Here is an 18,486-nt window from a genome sequence, read left to right on the forward strand (position 1 = left end):
AAATGCAAAAAATTACAATATAACTCTTATATATATCTAAGATTGCAATAAGACCGGAGTAACAACTCCGTCACTCAAACTCCTGCATGAACTTGACTATTCCCTCGGATCCTAAATTCTTGTTCAAAAGCACCTCTGAACGTTTCAAAAAGTCCCTTGAGTCGTCCATCCAAAAAAATGTCAAGACATTGGCATTGAACGCACTTGGGCTGAGATAATCTGTTAGAGACAGGTCTCGTTGAACCACGAACTCTTTATCAAACCACTAGGGAAGGACTCCAAAGCCACAAGATGAGACGATAAAAGCACCAAGACACACTAACGAAAACTCAACAAATCCGTTATGATAATCTGCGAGCAGGAGAGGAACTCAAAATTTGCAAGATCAGACACACCAAACCCAGAAGGAAATATGTACAGCAACAAATTGCGATACCGCTCACTTCGTGAGAAGATAACAGCAGGCCCTTTGCATTGGCCCATAGGGGGTCGAAGTCGGAGCCCACACACGCCTGAGGCCTACGTTGGGGCAAAACGCACCCCCGCCTCATGGATCCACAGTTGGGGGGAGAGTGCTTTGGCCTTCCACGGTGTGGCGTTTTACCGGTTCATAAAGATGAGGTGGATGAGTTTAGATCGAACCATCACATTGTGGAGGAGAAGCAAACTTCAGGAAATGAAGGATCGGTGCATGTAGATGAACCAATGCAAACTCTAAACAATGAAAGAAAACTGAAAAGAAGGTGAGAGAGCAATGAATGGAGAGCATGCAGCCTTAGCAGAACTTTTCTTCCCTTTCTTTTAATAGGGGCAGGTCCCACTAGAAGAAATGGAGCATAACCCTGGAGCGAAAAAACAAAAGTTGGATCGATACAACTTTATACTGATGTGAAATGTATGAACCGGTAACATGTGGAAGGCCCAGTGGTAGTGCAGCGTACCCGCTGCCGACAGAGTCCGATGACTCCGGGATCTAGTAAACATGTAATAGGTTTCAATGTCTGTCTTGCACACTACGGGTAGGATGTGTGCTGTGGCGTGTGTTTGTGCCTTAGTTCAAATACTGCAGTTGTCTTTTGTATTTGTAAGAGAGGCCTTAAAAAAAGATCGGACACAACCAGTTCATAGTTGGGGGGAGTATTATATTCACTTCACAACCATTGTGGTAGATGATAACTCGCGTTAAAACAAACGCACTGTATCTCGCCTTTACAACCTCGTTTCAATATTATTGCTTGTACGGAGTATGTACTATTCAAGCACATGATATATAAAGAAAACGATGTGATTTCAAATCAATCAAAAATTGTTTACTGTGTTCAACAAGAATGGTGCTGCAACAACAGTGAGGTCCGCCGGAGAAAACAAGATTACATATAGTCATATACTACTATGATTAATCGAATTCCCTCGTGCTTCCAGTAGATAGAAAGCCAAAACCAGAAAAGGGTCAACCAAAAAACTCGCTCGTATTTTTAGCCATTTGCAACGATTTCATGGATCCTGTCACTGACCTCTGGATCATCTGATCTGACTGCTAGCTTCATGGCTACTTCTTTTGGCCCGCTAATTCCAAATGAAAGTCTGACTAAAACTTTCACATTACCAATAAACACACCTGAGAGCAGGCAAGTGTGCGATCTCGAATTGTTTTGGACAACATCAGTTCCCTGAAAAAATAGAAGATAAGCATCAACCAAAGGTATGGCTATCATTTCAAATGGAACCGGCAGACTAAAACAAGATCACATTACTTATTTCATGTAAACAATTAAGAACATACCTCGCAAGGCTGCATGCCAAGGATGCTTATCACAGCACTCACAGCCTCTCCCAGGCTCTCCCTAACACCAAGCCCATACTCATCAACCCGCTCGCTTTCCAGGTCCATGCTTTCCCAAGCATTCCGGAAATTCGAAACCCCCACCTTCAACATGTAATCAGCAGAAATTATTTCAAAATCTTCTAGCTGGTACTCGTCCTCAACACCATCATCATCAGCTTCACCTGTGGATGAATCAACCTGAAACACAGCACAAGTTTGAGTAAGGCACATTAATTTACTGCACAAATCGTCAATGTGTTCAAAACTTCAAATGTGATTATCCCATTGAGGATTAATCTAGAGGCAGACAGATATCAGGTTTAATACATGTAGAAGCACATTGAAGTATCAAGTTAACAATTTCATTTAACCTAAAAAAGAAAGCATAAATACATTAAACAGGATGCTGACAGAACTCAAGCACTTAGTTTAGGCGATGTGTAATCCATTGAGATGAAAATTGCTATGTCTAACGCAGCATGAAGTTCTAGGGTAGCAACTAGGTCCGAATGTGAAACACAGTCATTGACGAACAACTGATTTCTGAAAGTAAGCTAGGTGCAAAACATGATGCTTTTTTATACCAAGAACACTAATCATCACATCAAACATTATAGGAAGGGTATTTAATTCAAACAATAATCTATAACAAAGAAACCAGGAGCATTACAAACAAATACCTCTTTAACAATGAATTTCAGTATATTTGAGAACTTCCCGGTGGCGAGGACACCTTCTGGCTTTTCAAAGGCCACAAAGGTCTGTCCAGGGGAATCATAAGGTAAGGATCTTAAAGGTTTCGATGCAACTTCTGAAAATTCCTCTGCCTCAGAAGCATCAACAAAAACCACGACCTGAAGTATAAGAGTTCGGAAAGGCATTAACACAAAATACATATTGCATGCATAGAAAACTATGTTTGAAAGAATTGCTTACCTCCTCAAGTAGCTGCTCAGGTATTGTATTGGTACAGTTGTATTGGAGCACAACATGCCCATCATAAATGTGCTTCACAACATTGACTGAATATTCTGTCTCAGCTTCAGTCAATTCAACAGGTGCTGATGACTGGATGAATGAAAAAGATAAAAGATAAAATATATTAATGTGTACTAGAACCTTCCATGCATGACTGCCTTCTGTTAAAAGAAAAACACCATACGAACCTTAAAAGGTTTTCCAAAACTAGCAAACTCTGGAATCGATGAAAGAAGCTTCTCATAGGAGGCATCAACAGTAGGAACAGGGCCATTTACAGCAGCTGGACCTGCTGATTTCTTGCCTGTAGCCTTTTTCTCAGCAAGGGGTTGTGATTTTGTTTCCTTAGGTACAGATGAAATATCAAAAGGTACCTCTGACGGTTCCTGCCAGAAATTATAAGAGAACATAAGAGCACCAATAAATGATGTGAAAATCATAATGTTGCTGAGAGGCATACATAATTCCACAGGCTGGTCTCCAGGTTAACCAGTGGGACATCAAGTGAACCAAAGAGAAACTCAGTCACATCTTTATCCGTCTCACCAACTGTAGCTTCCCCATCAAGCAATTTGATGTAAAGTGTTGCTCTGTCACGGACCTAGAAGAACAAATAGTATAGCAAATGTCAGAGAAGAGAAGGTTTCTCAGAAGGAAAGCGGAAGATTGATAGGTACTTTTGTCCAAGATAATAGTTTATACTCCAAAAATTAACATTTCCACGGACGAAGAATACACAAAATAACCACTAAATGAGGGATTCTAAGGTCAAAAGACCACTAAATTATACAGGACAGGGGAGATAATTATCTTGGTTAAAATGTTCAACTCACCTCGTCGTCACCATCAAACAGGCAACGCCTCAGAAGAACGAATATGCGAGGCTGCAAGGAAGAATTTAGTAAGTGCGACTTAAAGACCAAACAGAGAAAAGGCTAATGTTGCAAAGGAAAACAAAGTATATATATGTGGTGAAGTACCTTGAGTGCGTCAACCAAAGCACCGAACTTTGCCAATGTACTTACTGCACTAGCTCGAACAGTAGCATTTTCAAGTATCACCCTATTGTATATATAGCGTATGTATTTACTAGGATCTGATGTCTTTGGTCCTTCATTTCCGAGAAAGTGAAGTATCTGTTGCAAGATGAAAAAAGTAGCAAATCTATTAGAATTTAGGAATTTATCATGTCTCTTTCGGGTATATCAGCAAACTGCTTCTAAATCCTTAAAGAGGATATCGCTTTATGCAGATATGCAAACTATCAAAAAGTGTTTGCACACGCTGACCTACTATAGCACTTAACATTTTCCTTGTCCACGATGATTATTAATTCTGCGCAATGTAGTAAAATGTCCACAGATAGTTATAGTTTTCACTTTTCAATTTGGTTGGTTTATTTTCTCTTCTCCTTCAGGAAGAAACCTTAGGATCTAGAGAGCAGAAGGTGCATAACTAATTAAACAACTAAAAGTTACACATGTTGAAGTTACAATATCTTCAGTTCAAACACAACAGTTAATTTCCAAATTACACACCAACAGAGAAGAAATTGGCAATCACCTGAGTTGACAGATAGGTGAACTCACAGTCTTCTATGAATTCACATAAGTGAAATAAACCACTTTCTTTAGCATCAGGAATATCCCTAATGAGTATGATAATTGAATCAACTATAGCTTTCTTGTAGTCAAATCCGCCTTCTTCCCGTAAGATGTTGCTCAAGAAGTTCATCCTGCCAATATGAATAGGTATTAAAGCTCAGATGACAAACTAGTTCTGAATCTACAAAAATAATATTCGCAGAAGAACATATACAACACATACAGTGACCGATATTTCAGGGGGAACTTCAGGCACAAGGATCTAATTGCTTCGACAACAACAATCTTGAATTCATCAGCTATGTCTGACATAAAGTTGGTCATCTGTTTCATTAAACGGTCAACACTTGATTCATTGCCCGTCTTGAGAAGTGTTGTAATCGCAAGGGTTGCAATGCTCCTGTTCTGATCAGAGATTAGACTCTCCATATCTATGTTACAATTTGTAACAGCCAAAGGATGGGTTGATGCAACCTGTACAGTATCAAATGAATACTTGATCAAATATAGGAATCAACGGACAAACCTATCAAGGTTAGTATGCGCACTAGTCTCATACTACCAATAAATAAATTATGATGTCAGACGAAAAATTTGGAGCATGCCAAGAACGACAATACAACGAAATGACAGTGGCAAGTCCAACTTATTGCAGCACGGTGCCAGTCAAACTGATGAAAGATTTCAAATCATATGCAAGTGGAATGTTAAGGTAAACAACATAAGAAACTAATTCAATGTTATTCTACAGGAATCTATCGAATAGTTGAGACTAGCATTTGTGAGCAAATTTACCTTATTAAGTGTGCGAACAGCAGCAAATCTGAGCACGGGTTTGGACGAACTTAAGAACAACTGCAGCACAGTGATTGCCGGCGTAAGCTCGCGGCTGGTGACGCCATTTAAATCAGTTATTGCTCGTGCAGCCTCAAGTATGACCATTTCAGCTTTGTTTCGGAGGCAGGACTCCAGGAAATCAAAGAAAGGACGATCTCCACCTTGAGTATTCATGCCTGACTCCCTAATAACCTGTTGATACCAATCATGTATCAGATATCTATCCAATTCTCCATACACATTTTTTTACAGGATGCAAGAAGCAGCACATAATACCTGGCTAGTGTACCGAATTAGCAGGCACTGGGCTAGCGGTGAGCGAACTGAACCCCTTGTCAGACTAGTGACAAGCTTGCTGACAGCCAAGCGGTCGTTTTGTCTAATCTGAAATTAATAATGTGAATATTGTAAGTTTTTGGAGCTTGACAACATTATGAATTTTAACATACTGTTCCTTGCAAAAAACAATCCATACTGTAAACAAGTAGGCAGCAGTCAAATAAATAGTTAATGATGTTCAAATAGGAGAATCAGCAGAGAGATAGTATGGCATATTTACGAGTGAATAGTTAGTATAGCATGTGTTCAAGAGGGTATAATATAGCTTGGTTTAAAACAGCTCACTTGAGTACAAGTGTGTATCTCAATTCAGTAGAAAAGGTTTTTGAGATGTATGTCAGTACTACTTGAAACAAGCACAAATGTGGACTCACTTGGTGAAGAAGAGCGAGGGCATGAAATTGAACAAGAGCAGCTCTCGACTGCACAGCCTCCTGAACCTCATTGCTCCATCTTTTCACAATTTCCGGACTTGTCTGTTTAGATTTGAAGCATATCAAGAAAACACTGATAAGGTTGTGGAGCTGCCAGCATCTTGCAATTGCATAAATGCACAAACTAAAATGTAGGTCAAACCTGAAGCAAATAGATGCCACTAACAAGAGCCGCGCTGGCAACAACAGGGTTCTTATCAACGATGGCTTGCTTCAAATACCTCTCAATTTGTGTGAGAAGAGTTGAATCAATGATGCGGCAAAGAACTCGTATAGCATTTGCACGATACATATCAGTCTTGCTATTCATGTCCTTCATCAAAGAGCTGGTCACTATAATAACCTACATGAGATTAAATGCACACAAAGTCACTATAAGTGCACACAAAAAGCAAAGAGCTTCAAAGTAGAAACAAGCATTCGCCAACCTCATCTGCCGATGGCGAGAGTTCCTTGATCATGAGGTACACCATCCTCCTAAGCCCTGCATCCTTGGACTGAAACAGCTTGGTTGTCGCGAAGAAGACCTCTGTCGCCTCAACCTACACAAGTTTCCACATTCATAGATCAATCCAAGGGCACATGTCCTGGAACCAGCACAGAATCATCATCCTCAGAATCCTGAGGAAATTGTAGTATTGTACTAAACCAACATGTGATTTGCTGTACGCTTAGATCCACACTTTACAAAATGTACAATTTAGCGTTTTGTACTCTGCTCATAATTCTTACCAAACAATAACGTTATTTAAGGTGATCAACTTGAACCTAAGTAACAGTTAGAGAAAAGTACAGATGTTAAAAGTTAAAACAACAACTTTTTCATGCACGCACGTGTGCATTGTGAAATTGGACATGTGGGTTCAGAGAAATACTCCATAAACTATGTACCGCTGGGCATGCGCCATGTGAACATGCATAAAAAGAGAGATGAGATGTACTGTGTCGGTGTACCTTGGTGAAGGTGTCGCCCTGGTTGAGCAGGTATAGAAGCTTAGTGATCACCTATAGTAACAGACAGAAGGCATCAGCAATCATGCGAATATGTGCTATTAGAACGGAACTAGGATTCAGCAATGTGATCCAACGGGAGGAAGACCCAAATAAGATTGTGCACGCACCTGGCAGCATCGCCGGGCGTCGAGCTGGGGGTCGTGGAAGACACGGGCCTCCTGCAGGACGGCGCCCTTCTCGATGCCGAGGAAGGGCGAGTAGTACTCTGCAGCAAGAGAGCAAGCAATCAATCACAGCACATTACACACGGCACGGCCATGGGCGCGGCGATCCGGGCCGGATCAGTCGAGATCTAGGTTTCACCGGCAGCAGATCTGGGCACGCACACAGAGAGCGAGAAACCAGACGCGCCCGCGCGCAAACGGGGAAGATAGAGAGGAGGGGCGTTCGTTCGTGCTTGCGTGCGTACCTTCCTCGTCGCAGTCGTCGTCCTTCTTCACGACGAGCGGCTGCGCCATGGCCGCTGCACCGGTGGAGAGATGGGCGCACGGGGCGGGCGCTCCGAGTCCGCGGCGCGGGGGCGGGACGCCCCGGGAGGACGACGGCGGTGGAGCGCGGCGGCGCGAGGGCTCCCTCGAGCCGTGATCTCGCGGGACTGGGAAGAGGAGAAGCGAATCGGAGAGGGGGAGGAGGAGATGCTTACAGGAGTAGACAGGCAAGCGGCCTGGACGATGGATCTGAATCTGGAAGACGGCGAGGGGGAGGGGAGAGTAAGGCAAGCGTACGTGTTTGCGTTCGATTCAATTCAGCTTTGGTCACCTGACGTATTTTTTTTTTGTTTTTTGAGTGAGTAACTTGCTAAAACATGATTACTATCAGTGAGAAAATTAGAACCTACATCTACCCACTCAAAAGACTCACCATTTAAGGCAGCAAACGTAGCACACTCATGTGCCGCACAATTGGTCACAGGTCTAACAAACAAAATTCGAAAGCTAATAAAATTATGACTAATATCACCTATCTCTCGCAGAATCGGAACAATCACCGCTCTTTGTGAGGCTCGCTTGTCCCACAACCGAACAAAATCTTCACAATCGGTCTCTGAATAACTCTTGTGAAGTTCTTCTCCCTGGCAAAAACTGCAGCATCCCGCAAAACCAAGGTTTCAATGATTAGAGGATCCGTAACACCCTGATAAACACGACATCGGGCAGCCAAAAAATTATTCGCATCCCGTGCCCCAAGCCCACATGCCGCCCGGTCTTCATCCTCCTGGATAGCTCCATCTGAATTGATCTTGACAACCCCACTGGGGGGGGGGGGGGGGGCATGCCAGTGCAGGTCGGCCGGGCCACCTTTAGATCATTCGTCGCCACCTTACGGTCTAGCGACAAAATAGTCTCCGTAACAGTCTCAATCGATCTATTCGCATCAAAACCATTAGCATCATGAGTCCACCGATTCCGAGAGTCCCAGATCGATGACATGATGGATATGATCAGCTCCCTTCATCCATGATCAAAGGCCGGCTCACACAAAAGGTCCGCCGCCCAGGTATTCGGATGCAGACGCGGCACTTGCAGATGAAGCAAGTTCTTTGCCGCAGCCCAAAATGGTCTTGCATGGGCACACTCTAGCAATGCATGTACCAAAATTTCTCAGGATGAACTGCAAACCGGACAGGTACTTACTTCTCTAACATGCCGCCTGGTGACAGTTGCATAATCGGGCAGAATACCACACAAAACTCGCCACCAAAAAACTCGTACCCTCGGTAGAACATCCATCTTCCACAATTGTCGCCAATGCTTCTGATCACCCAGTGAAGAGACCGACAAGGCTCCCACCTGTGCATCTTCCTGCCTATCCCGATCTGCCACCAGATTCCTGTAGGCAGACCGAACAGAGTAAATCCCGCTGTTCTCTCCTTGCCACGCAAGCCAATCTTCCCCCGCGGACAAGCGCAAGGGAATTTGCAAGATTAGGTCAGCGTCAGGTGCCAGGAAAGTGCTTCTGACCTTCGGAATATCCCATGAACACGACCCCTGATCAAACAATCCGCTTATGAATTCAATATCATTTGCTTGTAAGCTTCCCATAGGTTTCATGGAGATCGATCCTGGAATCCATCTATCATTTCAGACCGACACAGAGGTGCCATCGCCAATCCTCTTGATCAATCAGAGTTTCAAGGGCCCTACGGCCCGCCAACATAGCACGCCATGTCTTGGAGGCAGTACGAGGAGCCACTGCGCTCATGAAGTCAGTATTACGATAATACCTGCCTCTCAAAACCTGACGTATTGTTTTCAGCTTTCCTTGTTACTACTTATCCATTGAAGCAAACAACAGAGAACCAAATTCTTGGATCGGGAGGTTGGCTGGTTGGCTCGACTTAAAAAAAAACAGAGATCCAAATTACAAAATGCAGTCAAATTATTTGGATCGGGAGGTTGGCTCGACTTATCCATTGATCGCTCCGCTGGTCGATCGGTTCATCTAAAACACCATGTGCACATGGTAGGATATGTAATCGCACTAGAACTACCAACCGAAGCAAAAAACTTCTAAAAATTCCGGACAACGAGGGGGATCAAGCCACCATAGCACCTATTTCTGGTGATTCAACGCATCAGGGACGTGATTTTCCGAAGGAGAATGATAGAAGGCTCAAGACGATGCTAACTCGGTGGATCCAGCTTACGGACGTGGTGTGGCATAGTACTTCTGGACAGAGTGAGACGATCTCAAGTCTCGTGCCGACAAGCTCACACGTGCCATTGCTTCTTCTCGGTCGCCGCCCTCCCCTCTACAACGATGCGTGTTGTTTTTTGTTGTTGTTGATGCACTGGGACGGGTTGTCGAGCGTGCTGAGCAGCGTCAAGCTAACGAAGTAGGAGATCCCGTTTATGTCCAGGAGTAAAATACACGATAGGTCCTAATTTTTTTTTAAATGTGCCAAAGTTAGTCTAATACTTTTAAAATGCACATATGGTCCTAATAGTTTCATAAGTTGTTCATCCGAGATCCTAATGTTGTTTGCGCGTGTCTGATGTGTTGATGTGGGCAGCCACATGGACTGGCCCACCTGTCGGATAACCTTTCGATGTAAAATATTTTCAACCCCCCTCCCCCCCTTTTCCTTTCCTCCCCACGGCCCCTCCCAAAAAGGGCTGTCGGAATTCGTCCAAGGAAGTCGCGCTAAACGGGCCTCGCGGCGTCCAGTTGTGTGTCATTTACATCCTGATATAGGACATATAACATCATACTCACAGTATACGAACAAAACTCTTAAATTATGATCTCAATCTAGCAACTTCACATTTCGTTGCTTTTCAAAATTCGTATGCAAAAATTCAGATTTACAAAGTCAAATTACCAACTTCATTTTCATAATTTTTTTGTAGTTTTTAACTTTTAAAAAAAAAAATAGCGCCTGCCCCCTAGGCCGCAACCACCAGCAGTCTAGTGTCTACGGATGGAAGGAAGTCAACCAATCCGCTGGATTTGGAAACCCTTTGATCTCTTGGCACGATTTAGGCCCTCTTTGGTTGGGCTTAAAACTGTTTTCTGACTTTTGACTTATAAGCCACAAAAACACCAAATTAGGTGCTTTCAGCTTTGGCTTTTAACATTTGACTTGATATTTAGGTGCTTTTGTGACTTATAAGCCAAAAATTAAAAAACAGTTTTAAACCCAAACAAACAGGCTCTTGCTCTTCCGGCCGGTGGCAGCGCACAATCCCTTTGCTAATCCAGGCGGCAATAGGAAGGAAAGTACTGTAGCAAGTCAAGTACAAGTACTAGCTAGCATGCAATTCCTCGTTCCCTAAAGAAAACGGGGAGCGATTCATCACTTTCCATTTATTCTATTGGTAAATCGGCTTGCCTATTTACTAGTATTTACTTTCCAAGTTACAGCAAATTCCAAAATTAGAGTAAATTGGAGACTATAAAAACATGGACACCGTGACATACAAACACACATCGAAAGCTAGAGGTCTAAAATCCCAAGGACAAACACGCACGTAGAGATAAAGAAATAGATCAAGATTATGGCTCGTCTCGCCGTCGTTGTTTTCCTTGTCCTCGTCGTTTCGATGGCCGCTTCCGCAGGTAAGATTTTCATCGTCATTGCATATGTGTTTTTCTACAATGAGCTTTGAATTCGACCGTCGTGGCTAACTAGAATATATATACCTGATGTGTTGTTTGCAGCGGCGAAGGATCCATCTTGCTGCAAAAGCTTCCACGAGTGGGGTCACAACATGAAGGGATGCGCACCGGAGAACGATGGTGACTGCAACACGTGGTGCCAGTCTAGCTGCCGGGGCGGCTTTTGCAAGCAGGAGAACAACCTCCACGTCTGCCATTGTGACTGTTGATCTCAAGTTCTCAACCCTCAGCCGGCTGGCATTCCTATGCTAGTTGTCCAGTTTTGTTCGCTTCTAGTCCTGGTTACTAGATAGAATATTACTTTATCAAAGAAAGTTACCAAATGAAGTAATGATAATGATATGCGTTCCCTGCCATTCTATTCTCATTTGTGGTGTCTCAATTTTATTCGGTAGATGATCTCTTGGATCCACGTTAAATAGACTAGCCATGCGCCCGCGGCGACGTCCAACTGAAATGATATGCTCTCAATTTGAGACTAGTTCTCATCAAACGTATTTCCTTCGTTTATAATATGCTTTAACTTTGTTCTAAGTCTAGAAAAAATACTAATGTCTACAACATCCTCTAACGCCTACCTCCATTGGCACATAACTAATGGCGGTCTAAACCGCCACTAGAAAAACGATCCGTAGGAGTGTGGGCATGGACGGCCAGGCCAGTCCCGTGCTCCAGTTTCCGGCCCGATGCCCGGACTGAAAGGTAGAAAAAAGCTTCAGATGGGTTAAAAATAGGTTTTTTTGAATAATTAGGCCTGAAAATCTTATTTTGTATAAAAATGTCTATTTAAATATTCTTCGAATCTAAAAACGACATCTTCGGGCCAGGCCGGTCCGGGTTTGTGGTAGTTGCTACCGGAATTTAGTCCAGCCCAGGCTAGTTTTGCCCAGATCTACCCCGGTGTGAGAGTGGATGGAAGGAAGCAAAACAAACGGCTCGGTTTGGAAACTCATGATCTCCTGAGATGGATTTTCTCTAGATTTTTCGGTGGCACCTTGTGATTTCTTCACTAATCCACGTGGCTAGGAAGGAAGGAAACATCCGATAAAACACGTTTGTAGCAAATTGAGTAGGGATTCATCATTTTCCTTTCACGCGATCGGTAAATCGCCTGGGGGGTACTTATATTATTTTTAGTTTTCTTTCCAAATTACAGTAAATTCCAATGTTAGAGTAAATTGGAGACGATAAATACATGGAACCGTGAGGTGCAAACACACAGTGAGAAAGATCTAATATTCTAAGGACACGTGCGCCCGCTGAGAAAGATAAATAGTTAGAAGAAGATCAAGATTACGGCTCGCCTCGCGGTCATTAGTTTTCTTGTTCTAGTCGATGGCCACTTCCGTAGGCCAGAACTCCCACGACTGGTGCGACAAAAAGAACGGATGCACGCCGGACATGACCGGTGACTCCAACACATGGTGGAAGTCAACCTGCCGGGGCGGCGAGTGCAATGAGGAGAACCTCCTCCACTACCGTCATTGTTACTGTCGATCTTTACCCGGCTGGCCTTCGTACGCTAGTCGTCCAGTTTTGTTCGCTGCTAGTCCTACGTATTATAGATTCTTATACAAATCAACATCCTTTATTTCGGAACGGAGGAAGTACTACTATTTAATTATCAAAAGAAGTAATAACAATGTTTGTATATTCCCTGCCATTCTCCTCAATGTTGTTCGACAGAGATAATCGGGCCCACTTTGTAGCTTTCCCTCACCCAAAAACTGCGTCTCCCGACGAGCAACAAACCTTCAAAAAACATCTATTGCATCTTAGCCTCCACACCCGCGTCGCTCCTGCGGCGGCTCGGGCGGAACCCTAGCCGCCGCCGCCGCCTCACTCTTCAACCCTCCTCTCCCCTCGCCGTCGCCGGAGGCCCAGCGGACGGCGACGGCAGGGCCTTCCCATGGATTTTGCGACGTTCCGCAGAGCGCGCGATGGGGGCTGCTGCCGGCGCCAGGCGCGGCGCGGGAAGGCCGGGGCGGCGGCCCCGGGTGGCTGGGCGGCGGCTCCACCCGGCGGCGCGGGCTTCTGCTGGCGGAGGCGGCGGCGGGTTCGGTGCTGCGGGGCGCTGGTGGCCAAGCCGGCGGTGGATCCGGCGCCGGCGGGGGGCTGGCCCCCGGATCGGGCCGGCGGCCGGCTAGGCTAGCCTCGATGGCGGATGACGGGCTTCTCGGGAGGCGTTTCGGCTGCAGATCTTGTGCAATTCGTTCGTCTCCCTTCCCCGGGAGTGTGGCTTGGCTTGCCGGCTTCTTGTCGGCGTTGCTACAGCAGTGAATGCCGGGACGGCAGTCTCGGGTCGCGTCTTGGTTGTCGGGGCAGCCGATCTGGCATTTTGGAGTGCAAATTTGTCTCGGTCAAGCAGAGGAAGGATGTTGAGGCGGCGGCCTCGGAAGGGGGTGAAGGTGGTTGCTGCACGGGGCGTAGTCGGGTCTTGGATGCCGGGCGGCGGCCCTGGACAGCGTTGGCCCTCAGGCGGTCTGATGCGATGGAAGATGCTGGGTTCTTGAGGCGCGCCTCACGTCCACCTGCGTCGGGGCGGCCCAATCCTGCTCCTCTTCGCTGTATTGGTTTCTCTCCCCTTCGTGCGGTGGCAACGAGTGCGGTACGGCGGTGCGGTGCTCTGGCATTGCTTCTCCCGTGCTCCTTTGGAGCCCGTCAAGGTCCTTCGGCCCTCTGTGGGGAGTCATGCCTGATATGGCTTTCTCAGTGGAGGGGTGATGTGTTCTTCGATTTGGCGGGGTTCTTCTTCAGCTGCATCTGTTGGTGTGTTGGCGTGTAGGCGGAGCGTTTGTTCGTTGTGTCTTTCCTCCTGTTGTCTGTAGGGGCTTCGTCCTCTTGTATCTGGTTTTTGTCCGGTTTTTTCAATAAACTGGGCAACTTTATTTCTTTTATAATGAAATGCAGACCCCTGCCCCTTTTGAGGTGTCCTAAAAAAAAAGATAATCAGCTTCATGGATCTACGTACGTTAAAAGACTAGCAGAATTCTGTTCCATAGATCCCATAGGTCTGCGTTAAGCTTGTCTCAAGTTTCAGGTTTCAAAGAGCTGAAGAACGTACCTATAGCCCAGAGAAAGGAAAAAAAAAGTGTAATCCTCTTGTGAAGGGAGCTCCTGCGATGATGGTATTCTTATCAAAACGAAAATACCAAACAAATTAACTTCTGAATGAACCATCCATATTACTAAGGTGTCGAGATCTTTATAACTACAAGCACAATACCCATGTCGATGTAGGCTAAAAAGTATATTTGTTGTGATTGCATATCAGATTAATTCATACTACTGCTATCTCAATGATGACTAACCGCCGTCAAGAATTAAAAATCTATAATATAAGAGTAAAAGTATCGTGTTTGATATGTTTTGACGAAAATAATCGGCACAATTTTGTGACGATGGATCACTACTAAAAACAAACAGTGCATATGTGACGAGTCATCAGTGACGGGACTTTCGCGCCCGTCACTCATGACCATCATCAGTAACGGGCATACCACGCCCGTCACTGACGATGTGTCATTATGTGACGGTCGCGTGCTCACTCGTCACTGATGACCCCTTATCAGTGACGGGCGCGTAGGGCTCGTCACTGATGACTACTCATTAGTAACGGACGTGAGAGGCTCGTCACTAATGGTTCAATGTCAAAAATAACAAAATTCACACAAACACACATTAGTGACGGTCCTTTCATCTAGGCCCGCCACTGATGACACATAGAGACCTTTGAAGATTGCAATAATCATAACTAATTCATAAAAAAATCAGAAAAATGTGATTTTTTTTTGCTAAAGTCTTATTTTTTGTTGCTTAACATGATGGAACAATAATTTCATATGTTAACATTCGAAAAATGAACCATGTAGTACAAATTTGTTATTTCCCATAGTAGAACTTCAAGATTTAAGCCAAATGATCAATGTCATGCACATTTATATGTCATGGTTCAAGATAACGTATCCATTTTTGCACAGAGGTGCATGTTGTTATGCCAAAAAATATTGTCAAAGATGTTTACAAATATTTGGCTTAAAAATAATTTTTTTTTACTTTTCAAATGCAAAAGAATAATATTTAGTCCATCAGTGGCGGGTCCTTTTGCCCTGCCCGCCACTGATGACGTTCTGGACCAACCCATTTAGGCCCAGCCCAACCGAGAGCCTCTAGGGTTGGGGGACACACCTATAAAAATCAGTTCATCTCCCCAATCCTCCCCAGCCGCCGCCCTCTCTCCTCCCTCCCCCGAACCAGCGCCCCTCCTCCTCCCTCCCCCGTGCCTCCCCTTCTCCATCGCGTTGCCCCTTTGTCCTTCCTCCCCCGAGCCAGCGCCCCTTCTCCTCCCTCCCGAGCCGCCACCGTCTCAACCCTCCTCCACCCCTCTCCTCTCTCACTTCTGGCCGGACTCCATTTCCCAAGTCCCCTTGGAGCCGGGACCTTCCGTGGACGTCACCATGGCGACAAAGAGCATTGACGCCTCTGGATCTGGCCGCGGGCGACTCCGGCCAACCACTGGAGCAGCGGCGGAGCGTGGCGCCTGGAGCAGCAGACGTCGGCCACCGGCCTTCTCCAACAAGAGCCACCGGATCTGAGCCGCCCTTCTCTTCTCTCCTCTGCAGATCGGCAGCCACCGGCCTTCTCCCTCGTAAGTTTCTCTCCCCATCTTCACTCTCGGTTTTCTTCCACTCTCCCTCTCTCGGCGCTCTGTGTCCTTTCCCTCTTTCAATCTCATGCAGTTAAGGAGGTGGTCGCCGCCGTGGCCGAAGACGAGGTGAGCGCCGCCATGGGGAGCCAACTCCTCGCCCCGCCCCGCCCCGTATCGAAGGAAGATGGCGCGGCCTGGTGCGTGCGACGGCTCCGAGATCCAGCGGTTGCGGTGAATCCATGCGACGATCTTATTTTTATTTTTAGTTGTGTTTCTTTGTTGTGAATTCATGGGATGTAATATTTGATTGCTAATTGTGTTCTGTTGTGACTGCATGCAATGCAATTTTTGATTGCTAATTGTGTTCCATATGCGACGATTTTTAGTTTGTATTGTATGCAATTGGGACAAAAAGTTCATGGCTAGCATATATGCTAGCCGTGAGCTTTTTTTTAATTACGCTGAAACATCATCAGTGTCGGTTCCTAAGGAACTACCGTCACGTGCTGGCCGCCCGTTACTGATGTACCCCACATCACTGACAAGTAGTTAGTGACGGGCGGCCTGCCCGTTACTGATAGCCATTTTCGACAATTACTGATGAGCGTTTTTGTAGTAGTGGATCAGCTGTGGTGTAGTGCTTCTTTCGTGATCATATTCAAAAAATTTGCAGGATCCCAAGTAGAGTCCACAACATCTTAACGCTAGCTGTTGCTCAGAGTTAGCAAATTAATTACGGTTGTTGTTGACAGAGTGCCATACTCTCTCTGATTGTAAATTCTTGACTCAAATTTGTCCAAATATGAATGTATTTATTTTTTTTAAAACGTCTAGACAACAATTTAGAATCGGAGGGAGTATTTTTTTAGGGCCCAGGAATTCTTGGTGCAGTGTTCAAGACGGACAGTGCATTATGCAGTGGCTATTGGATTGGTAGTAAAATTCCAGCTTGATTCAGAAAAAAAAATGAAGTTTGTCCTGCTATATATAATTAATTAATTATTGCTAAAGCAGAGGAAAGACAACATACGTGGCCTTTCTGATAAGGATCAACGTGATCTAAAAGGGTTTTAGGCCCAATCTTTCACGGCGATCGACGAACAAGCAGATCAGCAACCGAGCGAAATCAATCTGAAGTAATCCAGATCAAATCCCTTCAATTCCTCACGTTGGAACTGATTAGAATCAACTCCACCGCAGGTCATAGCATCAGATCTTCAAGATCAGTAAGCAAACACGACGATATGCGCCCCCAAACATTGGGACTTTTCTGGTCTATTCTTAATCTCGAAAATTCAACGCCCCCTTACAACGACGGCTACCAAAAACCCTTTATAGGGCGACTGTAACCCTAATCAGGTGGGACAGGCCCCACACCACAACTACAGCCCAAAAGGCTGACTCAAAGTGGTTTTGGACAGGCCAAAAAAGCATCAAACGAAAAACAAAGGAAAACAAATTCTAAACCGGTGTACACTTCAAACCGGTGGTGTTCTGAAATTGGGCTTCACCTCCTCCTTAGCGGAAACTTCAACGCAAAAAGATCCAAACCTCAGAATATATGGAGTTGGTGAAATAACAGGGGTAATCGATATCCTCCCCTCATCACTTTCCTCGTGTTCCTATATGATATTGTCTCTTAATTGTTGAAGTAAAAAAAAAACATCGATGCACCATATATTTAATCAGAAAAGAGGATTGAAGTCCATTCATGTAAACCAACAAAAAAATCAGTATCATCCAACTAAACTCATTTCAGCGTTAATAGAAATAGATATTTATATTAAATATTTTTGTATAAAAGATACGGCTTATTGCAATGGTAATATCTAATGATACAGTGCGAGCGGTGGCCTTACTGTATTTTGTGAGAGCTACAAAGTTTAAGGCCACTATCAAAAATTTGGTAGGTAATACAAATTTGGTCTTCATTTGGTTTGTTGCCAATATATTGCTTGCTTATGGAATTTTGCCCACTTACCCCACAATTCATTCACAACTTTTACTAAAGATTTGGCCAACTTGAGGCCAGGAAATCTCTAAACAATTTTTTGGCTAGCCAATTGTTGGTAAGAATTGGTAGGGCATGAATTGGCATGAACCAAACATACCCTAAAGTTTAAATTTTGGGAAACGATACAATTCCACGGACTGATACATGGCAAAAATCGGCCGGCTCCCGTATGAGAAAAAATGGTTTGCCTGGCCACCTATTCTTTCTTCTCTTCCTCTCGTGACTTCTTCTCCGTAGCTCATATATCTCCCGAGCTCCCCCCCGATGTAGCGCCTGCTCCCAAGCACCTCTCTCTGTCCAATTTCATCGTCCTTGAGTACCAGTTTTTTTGAAAAGAGGAAGGGTCCTCGGCCTCTGCATCAATCGATGCACACAACCATTTTTATCGCAAAGTTACTTAAGGTCATACTAGTCACCGATCAGATATCATGGATACAAAAACAAGCTAGCGGAAAAGATCAAGGATAATGAGTCTATGCATCTAGGTGTCTAGTGCACTGCCAGCCAGCCTGGTTGAAGATACCCCGAGAAATCATCTCCAGCTGGTTGCATCCAATACCCAAAGGTTCCTCGAGTACCGGTGCCTCCTATAGATCTTCTTCCCCCGATGGCTCCTCCTCCCAAATACCATCTATGCCTCACGGTAGAGCTCACATATCTCCCGGTTCTACAAG

The 18,486-nt window shown here is 44.8% G+C and overlaps 1 protein-coding gene across 1 annotated transcript; it reads right to left on the minus strand.

Moving 5' to 3' along the window:
• Window positions 1-1,249: 1,249 nt before the first annotated feature.
• LOC100839936 (coatomer subunit gamma-2) lies at window positions 1,250-7,723 on the minus strand. Its single transcript, XM_003557369.4, has 18 exons — window positions 7,441-7,723; window positions 7,139-7,236; window positions 6,972-7,022; window positions 6,446-6,559; window positions 6,160-6,360; window positions 5,958-6,059; window positions 5,521-5,628; window positions 5,203-5,436; window positions 4,631-4,881; window positions 4,367-4,538; window positions 3,784-3,939; window positions 3,637-3,687; window positions 3,264-3,404; window positions 2,992-3,189; window positions 2,762-2,893; window positions 2,506-2,679; window positions 1,784-2,023; window positions 1,250-1,670 (listed from the first exon to the last, which is right to left on the minus strand). The coding sequence occupies exons 1-18, from the start codon at window positions 7,487-7,489 to the stop codon at window positions 1,476-1,478; spliced, it is 2,667 nt and encodes an 888-aa protein (XP_003557417.1). The 5' UTR covers window positions 7,490-7,723; the 3' UTR covers window positions 1,250-1,475.
• Window positions 7,724-18,486: the final 10,763 nt, after the last annotated feature.

Source organism: Brachypodium distachyon, chromosome 1 (assembly GCF_000005505.3).
Source record: "Brachypodium distachyon strain Bd21 chromosome 1, Brachypodium_distachyon_v3.0, whole genome shotgun sequence".
Lineage (NCBI taxonomy): Eukaryota > Viridiplantae > Streptophyta > Magnoliopsida > Poales > Poaceae > Brachypodium > Brachypodium distachyon.

Bases quoted from the DNA above. Each gene is read 5' to 3' on its own strand.
- LOC100839936 (XM_003557369.4), bottom strand. From the start codon at position 7,489: ATGGCGCAGCCGCTCGTCGTGAAGAAGGACGACGACTGCGACGAGGAA. The intron at 4,539-4,630 runs GTATGTGTTGTA...TCATATTGGCAG, and splicing joins CCCCTGAAATATCGGTCACT to GATGAACTTCTTGAGCAACA. The intron at 2,894-2,991 runs GTTCGTATGGTG...TCATTCATCCAG, and splicing joins GTTTTGGAAAACCTTTTAAG to TCATCAGCACCTGTTGAATT.